This window comes from Phalaenopsis equestris, unplaced genomic scaffold, assembly GCF_001263595.1.
Source record: "Phalaenopsis equestris unplaced genomic scaffold, ASM126359v1 Scaffold000088, whole genome shotgun sequence".
Lineage (NCBI taxonomy): Eukaryota > Viridiplantae > Streptophyta > Magnoliopsida > Asparagales > Orchidaceae > Phalaenopsis > Phalaenopsis equestris.
Genome location: NW_018164530.1, coordinates 983,819 through 993,039, shown reverse-complemented (window position 1 = coordinate 993,039; position 9,221 = coordinate 983,819). Strand labels below are relative to the sequence as shown.

The following is a 9,221-nucleotide window of genomic DNA, read 5'->3' as shown; positions in this document are numbered from 1 at the left end:
CTTCGGAATTTTTTTTTAGAAGATTTATATATATAACAATATTTTAGGTATTTTATAAGTAAATGTTAAACTTTAAATGTTATTTACTTAAATATATAAGAATTATGTGGGATTGATGTAATCCTTACAATAAATACATAAACAACATAATTTTAAAGATGTTTTATATAAGTGTCATAAAATCCAAATATATTTATTTGTTTAAGGCCTAAATTTTAATTGTTACAATTACCACAAAAATTAATTTTTAGTGGTAATATCACAATTGCTAAAACTTTTTTGAATTTGAAATTCAAATAAAAAATGAAGCATACCATGTTTGATTTTAACCTTATTTAATTTTTTTCTAAGCTCAACTTTAAAGCTAATGATCAAAAACTAGAATTTAACCTGGTTAAATTTTGTTGGCACAAACTTTTATGCTCATAACTCATTTCAACCGATTTTGAATGTGATTAAAACAAATCATATTGCTTTTGAGCCAACTTCAATTTTTCATTTGAACCTCATATCATTTCATTTTCAACTAGAGAGTCTGTTGGCATCAAATTTTGTTGTCACATGCACGGGATGTCTACTTGAATGATACAGAACATTGTTCAATCTCCTGCAATTCAAGGCATCAGATAGGACCTCCTAGTATGTTCTTGGAGCACAGAATAAATATCGGTATCGATTCTGCCCTACCCAGGAAGACGCACTATGTGGCGATGGTAATTTTGTGTCCATTTTGATGTGAAGAGACCATATCGTGTCTATTCAGAGCATCTCGTGGTCAAGGGTAGTCATCTAACTCTTCCATGCACGTTTCAGAAAACTTGGTTTCAACCCAACCCATCCGCACGGGAGTCCGAAACGCCTGTTGGTACTCAAACTCGCAAATCAAAACTTTTGGATTGCTCATTCTTAAGTTATGGGATTGTTCATATGAACATCCGAGCACATAATTTGAATTTTGTAACGTTTGAGTCGTACCTGGGCATGGGTGGCAATTTTTGTCTGATACGACGCACCCTTAGTGTCTATCCCGATGTGGGTAAGCTTAAGTTTGTCCCTACATATCCTCTGAAGGTCTAGGAACTCATAAAACCCTCACGCTCGCGCATTTGGGAGAATCAAAGTTTAGGGTGTCGCACCTGCACAGTTGTTATGGCTTATGTTGACATTGAGTTTTCTGATAAAAGATCCATAAGAATGTTCATTTTTTATGTTATGGGATCATGTTTCAATGACACATAATCTCCCATAGCGTATGGATCGATAATATCCTTCATTAGATAATTTCTACGAAAATAAAAGTTTTTGAGTCAGACCGTCGCTTAAGCGCTAGCCCTAGGAGCCTAGGAGCCCAGAGCAGCCCCCAAGCTCTCAAAACCAAGAGCCTGGATAGTAGACGCCAACCCCCTGGCTCCTAAGCACCAGATCTTGAGTCTATGTGTCAATCCTTGGAAAGTAGGTGTCTGAAACAACCTCAGAAGTCTTAGAAACCAAGCAGACGAAAAACAAGTGTTTGAGCCCTGGTGCTTAGGCACCAGACCTAGCACCTAAACGTTCAGGCCCAGCCAGGTTCCAATTTTTTTGGATTATTTTGACCATTTTGACTCACTAAAGCTAAATACTTGAATTTGGGAAAGGGGGAAAAGGTTTTAATGAAAACACTTAGCCACCTAATAAGAATATGGACTAATCATACGTCTTACAGAGAGTTCATTTTGGGTGAAGTTTGGTCAAAAGCTTGGACTCTTTCAAAGGCCTTTCCCTCCACTCCCTTTGCATCCAACCCAACATTTTGAATGGGAAGGAGGTCTCATTTGCAAAGGGGGGAGATGAAAATAACTTAGTTATTGAAGAAGAGAAGAGCATGGAGGAGAGTTTTAGAGCAAGAGAGGTTTTCATCTTCTTCCCTCCTCCTTCTTCTTCTTATTCAAAATTTCCTCCAAATCCTCTTATTTTCTTCCACTAATCTTTATAGAAGAGTGTGAGGGAAGCCTTGAAGAGGCTTCTACAAATAAAAGCTTCATCTCCTTGTGAAAAAAAGTGCTTCATCCCTCTTGTAGGAGGAAAAAAGCCTTCAAAACTTCTGTGGAAAAGGAGAGCTTCATCCAAACATGGTAAGAGCAAAGTGCAAGCAAAGAGAATGCATGTGCAAACGCTGCAAAAGGTGAAATTTTTTACAACTCAATGCATTATCATTCTTTGAGCACCTTAAGTTGAGTGTTAGAGATTTAAGGACCTAGGTTGTGTGCTAGAGAAACACCCCTTAGGTTACGAGCGATTTATTGATTTTCCTACTAATTGTTGAGCTCTCCTTATAATCATTTGCACAAAAAACCCAATCGTCCATGAGACTAGAAACCTTCTGATTATCTCGGCGGCTTCATCTCTTGAAGAATGAATTGAAGCCACTTTGATCTGGAGATCAAGAAAACCATTTGTTTCTCGTTCCCTAGATCATGAAGGATGCGTCCGCGAGAGAAGCTTTATTTTTGTGAAGGTTTTCTTTCTCGCATGAAAGTCCCTTCGTATTTTTGTTGGATAATTAGAGGTAAGCTTTCTGTTGCGTTCATCAAACTCTAGATCCTATGTGAGGACATTAGGAGAAACCTACTTTGTTATCAAATGCACATGGTTTCATTTGCTTGTGTTTTGCATGACACTTCGCACATGTCACCTCGATCGTATGATTGTATTAGCTCGATTGACCATCGCTTTCCGATCAAATGTCCACTCTGGCTTGATTGATTGCCCCAACTCCATAGACTAATAAAACTAGTTCGATTAGCCACCAAAGTCTGATTAACTGACCACTTTGGTTTGTTCGAACGCCCGACTCTATCAACCAATCAGATTGGCTCGATCGGCCACCAAGGTCCAATCAACCGCTCAAATTGGTTTGATCGATCGCCAAAGTCCGATTAACCGTCCATCTTTGTTCGATCGGCCACCCAAGCTCAATCAACCAATGAAATTGGCTCAATCTATCACCAAGGCTCGATTGACCTATCACTTTGGTCTGGTTGGTCATTTCGGCTCGACCAACCCCTCTTGGACATAACACTTGGTTGACTGTCCCGATTAACCTAGATTGTCAATTCCAACTTCACTTGCATGTATTTTTCGTGTTACTTGCATGTCTTACATAACACTTTGCATGTGCTCCCACCTTGGTTCGATCGACCACCAAGGCCGATCGCAAAATCACATTTTGGTTTGATCGATCATGAAGGTTCGATCGATAAAACCAATCATTTTGATTCTATCATCCATGAAGGTCCGATCGATAAAACAAACCACTTTGGTTTAATCAATCGTCAAGGCCGATCAAAAAACTACAATTATGTTTGATCGGCCACCATGGACGATTACAAACCTAAATCGGTAAAACCAATCAAATCTAGTTCGATCAAGCACACATGTCGTCACAAAACCACATTTTGGTTTCATCAACCATGAAGACATGATCGTCTATCACTTTGGTTTGATCAACCACAAAAGCCTGACCGATAAAACCAATAACTTTGGTTCGACCGACCACCAAGGCTGATCACAAATGTGACCGATCACAAAACTATAATTTGGTTCGATCAGCCACAAAGGCCAGATTTGTAAAACCAATTGCTTTGGTTTAATCGAACCACGAAGGAACAATCACAAGATTAACCATTTGGTTTGATAGATCACGAATGCCTAATCAGTAGAACCAATGATTTGATGAGATGATGATGATGATAATAATAATAATAATAATTAATTTACACCAAATTTAATAGATAAGTATGTTTTATTGTGTTTGATTGTATAATTATTTATATTTTAAATTTTAATTTACGCTAGTCAACATGGGATGGATATATCCATGATAGGGTCGGTGTAGCTCCAACAATGGATACAAGTAGAGAGAGTCGTCTTAGATGGTTTGCTCACACCAAACGCCGACCATCTGATGATTCGATTAGGAGAGTAGATGTTTTAGATCTGACTTATGTCGAGAAAGGCGGAGGTAGACCTTGGAAGACCAGGGCTTATTATATAAAAAAGTGATCTTATTTTATTTGAACTAAATGAAAATATGACACTAAATAGGATGCAATGGAGAAAAAAAATTCATGCAGCCGACCCCACACAGTGGGATTAAGGCTTTATTATTGTTGTTGTCTTTGTAGGACCGCTAGTCAACACTAGTTGCACCGTCAAAATACTTAGAAGTATTGTTTTGCCTTCTTGAATGGGATTCCAACAAATCATATTACTTTTGAACCAACTTTGATTTTTCATTTGAATCTCATATAATTGTTTGAAGCTCATTTTCAACTAGGTGTTTCATCTCCAATCCCAACACAATTGTGGAGTCTGTTGCATTTTAATGTAGCCTTCAAGCATTGTCAACATGGAGGAGTTATTAAATACATTATTGTTTGTCAAGAAAATATGAAAAATTCATTCCAGTTTTGAAAGCAAGATCGGAATTGTAAGAATAAAAGTTTTTTCTCTTTCCCTCCTCACTTATTATACGTTTCTTATTGAGAAAGAATATTTCTTATTTTGCACTTATTATACGTTTTATCATCGCTCATAAATAGCGATTGACTGCCTCAGTTTGTTTGTGCACTGCATATTTACATATTCGATCAAATATTATAATTATAATATTACTTTTTCTAGCACTTCACACATATGAAATACAATTGATTTATAGTATCACCAGGTTGTGTAAAGTAGCTTATTGCATATATGTTAACTTGTGAAAAAAAATTTGCAAATGTGCAAGGCTTTTACACATGGATATGTAGATTGGTGAAACTATTTTGATATTGGTTAGTAGGACTGACGGGCCCACATAATGATAATTCTACCAAATATTATTTGGTCGCCATAGGATAATATTCACATTCTCGATTTCAAGGTGTCTATTAAAACATTATTATATATTATAATTGAATAATAAATAAATATTAAATGATTGCATGTTTTCTTGATAATCATATATATATATTTTTTATTTCACCCTTGATGTCATATAATGTCACATTATAACACAGTTCATCTTATTTGTTTATACCACATGCCTTAATTCCTTGTTGGTAATGCATTAATATTTACTGGATTGAATTTGTCAAACTCATATGTTAAAACTTTTGTATAGCAAGTTCTAGTTAACCAGTTACAGATCTATGTTCATTGGAGCAGATTTTGCAGTTCTAGATTTTCTTTTGGGCTTTTTTAATTTTAAATTAGTTATTTAATAATCCTCTTTTGAGTTTTGAATGGTTGTTTTCTAGAGTTATTTTAGTTTTGTTTAAATAAAATTTATCATTTATTATTTCTTTATATTTTTGCTTGCATATAATTTTTCCTCGTGCAAAAAATATGTTAAATTCATTCATTCATGTCCTATAATGTCGGGGTGTACCATCTTCTAGACCCCGACTCTGAACAAATGTTAAATAAAATGCTTAACATATATACATACATATATATATATAAAGAGAAATATTATCTCAAATAAAAATATAGAAGTCAAGTTTATCCATAAAAAATGTTATAAATGATATAAAGTAAACATTTCTCATACTAAATATATTATATTATAAAAATTGAAAAGATGAATTTTGATGTTATTTTAAAATTCAAAATAGAAGATAATTTTATAAGAGTAGACAAAGATATAAAAAAAGTAGCCGGCAGCCGCATCGACTGGTAGGGTTCCTCCTCTTTTATTAGTTGGACAGAAGCCGCCGGAGCCAACGACCGCGCAACTGCGGGAGGTAGATGGGCGGGAATGCTTGATCATGGTTGTTATGTATGTAGCAAGGATGCCTCTGGAAATTTTTGGTGTGCTGCTTCTCTTTGTTGTTCTGAACCCTGCGTCAGCCGGTTCGTCTCGTTCTCTCCCCATCGTTCTATCTTCCTCATATCCTCTACTCAATCTTTTGATTTTCAAAATATTGCACAATTTCATGCTCTGTCCGGTTTTTCTGCTTTTTATGCTCACTAAGGTGCCGTCGCGGTGTTCATTTTCACCTGCTAGGTAGGTAGAAAAAGGCCATGTAAGGAGATCCAAGCCGCTCCGGTTTGAGAGGAAGAACTTGGGAATTAGTAAAATTTTAGATTAATAGCGTATGAGTGTTATGCGGAAAAAGTGTATTTATCATTTTCTTAACGAGCTCGTGAAAAATGTCAAAAACATTCAATGTGCTTGACGGCAGCGACATCCCTAACAAGCGCATGAACAATAAAACTGTTTCTTATCCAAAATTAGCAAAGCCAGTGTTATAAACTCTATTTGGTAAATCATTATATAACACTTTAACATTGCAGGCCAATACCCTAGACAAAGATTAATATTTGTTATGAATCTACCCTGTCGGTTCAATTAGATATAGTAGAATAAGCACATTTGTATCAGAGTTGAACTTGGTCACGAAAGCGCTTATCATCTGTTTTATCCATTATAGTAAGTTAACTAAGCAAAATTTAGATACATACCACACAATTCTTATGTTTTTACATATTTAGCAACTAAAATTTGATATTTATATTTATAACACTTTATCTCATATTCATATCGAAACCAATGCATGAAATGTTAAAAAATGTCAGCAACGTCCTTGTCAACAATAGTGGTATTTTTGACATGTTTTTTAATGCCATGCATGTACATATGAAACTTTAGATATCAAATATATATATATAAGAATTTTGTGTTATGTTTTGCAAATTTATTTTCAAATGAATCAATAGAAAAAGCTGAAAAAATAGATATCACATGACATGCGTGTTGTTGATTATAGCACGCATTAGGGGTGTGTATTAGGTCAGTTTTGATGAATTGGTTTACCAACTTGGTAAACTGATTGAATCAAAATATATTATAGACATAACCGAACTGAGCAAATCATAGGTAAAACTGAACCAAATTAAATCACTATATAGTTTTTTTTATTCTGTTTGGTTTTGTTTTAACTGAATTTTAAAAGAAAAGTAAAAGTTCACTTTAAATAACTTATAAATCATGATCAGGTTATTATACAAGGGAAAAAAAAAGAGATATTTTATTGATGAATGGATGGATAGAATGAGGATTTGTAATGGAAGCTTTGTTAGTTATGTTTCAAGCAGTGTCTGGCGAAGCATATCCCTTGAAAATTTTGTTTTTATAAGTTTTCTTATTTTTATTTTCTTCTATTTTATTCATATTTTATCGAACTCTTTGTATTGTTTTTATGATGAAAGTCGCTTAAATAAGTGCAAGTATTTGGAAGCCTTCTGAATCTTTTATTATATGGAAAATCCCTCCGGCCACCACCACCTTGCCTATGTCTTCCACCTGCCACTTCCGACCAACACATTATTTTTTAAATACATTGAAATACATTGTTTTCTTTTTATTCTAAACCAAACAAAATAATATGAAGTTGCACTATTATTTTATAGTAAACCAAATAACTCCAAAGTATTTAAAAAATAATAAATTACATCTGCGTTGCATTCATTTTATATTACATTATTTTTTCCGTCGATTGTAATATTTTTACAAATATAAATAGATGCTTGTATATCAAATCAAGTCCTTAGAAGCCAAAATAACCGTAAATAATCGTCGTCAGATTGCTATTGAAGTTTAAATCATTTAAGGATTATATTGCTTTTATATTTATTATTTCGGCTGAAGCACTGCTGCCCTTAAAATTGGTCCGACAGGGGTTCATTTCTGAATTCCTTGAACCTCTGGCTTGAGTGATTGAGTGCCGTTCATCTTTGGTTGTTTCCAGGACTTGTGAGTTTCTTCAAAGTGTTTCTCAGTGAATGTAACAACATTCCGGAGTTTCACATCACCTAATAATGACCTTTAAATAACATAATTATAATTATTATCATGTTAACATTATTTTAACCACTTGATTTCAGCTTCATTAGTATGAATAAGAAGTACAATATCAAATTTGTTCTAGGTTAAAATGTTAATGCATAGCGACCATATGTTTTAAAGAAAATATAAAGTTAAGAGGGTTTTATGAATAATTTACTTGTTTCACATGGTGTATACTAATTAGCATTGCCTGAAGAGAAAAGTTAGGCATTGATGCAAAAATTCTTTCTGCAGATGGTTTCTGGCATTCTGCAGATGGCTTAAACCTCTTCAGCTTTTTCCTTTTTCTGCTTATGCTTTAACTACTAAATTTCAATATGCATTTTCTGAAATTTATCTATGCATGGGATCAAATACATCATTAGCATGCCGGTGCTTGATTTTTTTTCTTCATGGAGCAGGGAATACTTGACTTCCAAGTTCTTTTGTTCAACATTAAAATTTAGGAATATTTACATACATACCACTCAATTCTTACGTATTTACATATCTAACACTTATAATTTAATTTTTTCGTACATACTACCTTACCCTTGCATAAAAAGATGTTTTTCACTTTTTAAAGTTAAAATGGTGGTATTTTTGATGTGATATGAAAGATTTGGATGGTATAAATTTAAAATGGACAGTTTAGGTATTAGATATGCAATCACATAAAAATTGGGTGGTATGTATGTCTATACCCCTAAAATCTATTCTCAAGTGTCAATGCTTGTTCCTAAGCCAAAGAGAGGTATCTTTTTGGTAATTATAAACTAGAATCTTTTATTCTCGGTTGTTTTGGTTTTGAGCTAGTGAACATTATGCTCATTATAATTCAGGTCAATCAGGCGGATCATGTAATTCTCTTGGAGGCCGTTTTCTTCAATTTTCAACTGAGGGGAAACCCCCAAGAAAAGTTACCAAGGGACCTAGAGATTTAGCTGCTTGCCGGGTTTTTCGTCAGAAAACTTGTTGCGATGCTTCTCAGGCCTATCGTGTCTTGGAATTTGTACGAAGGTTGGCTTTATTTGGAGAAGCTAGCCAAGAATGTTTACATATATGGGAAATGTTGGAGTGCTCAGTGTGTGATCCTCGTATCGGCGTGCTTCCTGGGCCACCAGTGATATGCGCCTCCTTTTGTGATATGGTCCTAAAGGATTGCTTAAGTGCATATTTCTCTTTTGATTCAAGAATTAAGGTTCATATCATCCCCGTTCAATTTGTGTGTTTAATTGCATGTTTATGACACTTATAATCTCAAACTTATCTATTGTTTTAATGTTTGAACCAAGGGTGCAACAAAATGAGCTTGAGCGATCTCAGTGCGTGTTTGTGTTTGATTTGTTTGAATATATATATATATATATAT

The 9,221-nt window shown here is 34.4% G+C and overlaps 1 protein-coding gene across 4 annotated transcripts in view; it reads left to right on the top strand.

The window, feature by feature from the left end:
• Positions 1–5,664: 5,664 nt before the first annotated feature.
• LOC110019955 overlaps positions 5,665–9,221 on the top strand; it is a 32,927-nt gene continuing 29,370 nt past the window's right edge. For all 4 annotated transcript variants that reach the window (XM_020717862.1, XM_020717861.1, XM_020717863.1 and 1 more), the window contains exons 1-2: positions 5,665–5,874; positions 8,692–9,050. In XM_020717862.1, the coding sequence (XP_020573521.1) occupies positions 5,790–5,874; positions 8,692–9,050 (444 nt within the window). In that variant the 5' untranslated portion in view covers positions 5,665–5,789. The remainder of the gene's footprint in view (positions 5,875–8,691; positions 9,051–9,221) is intronic.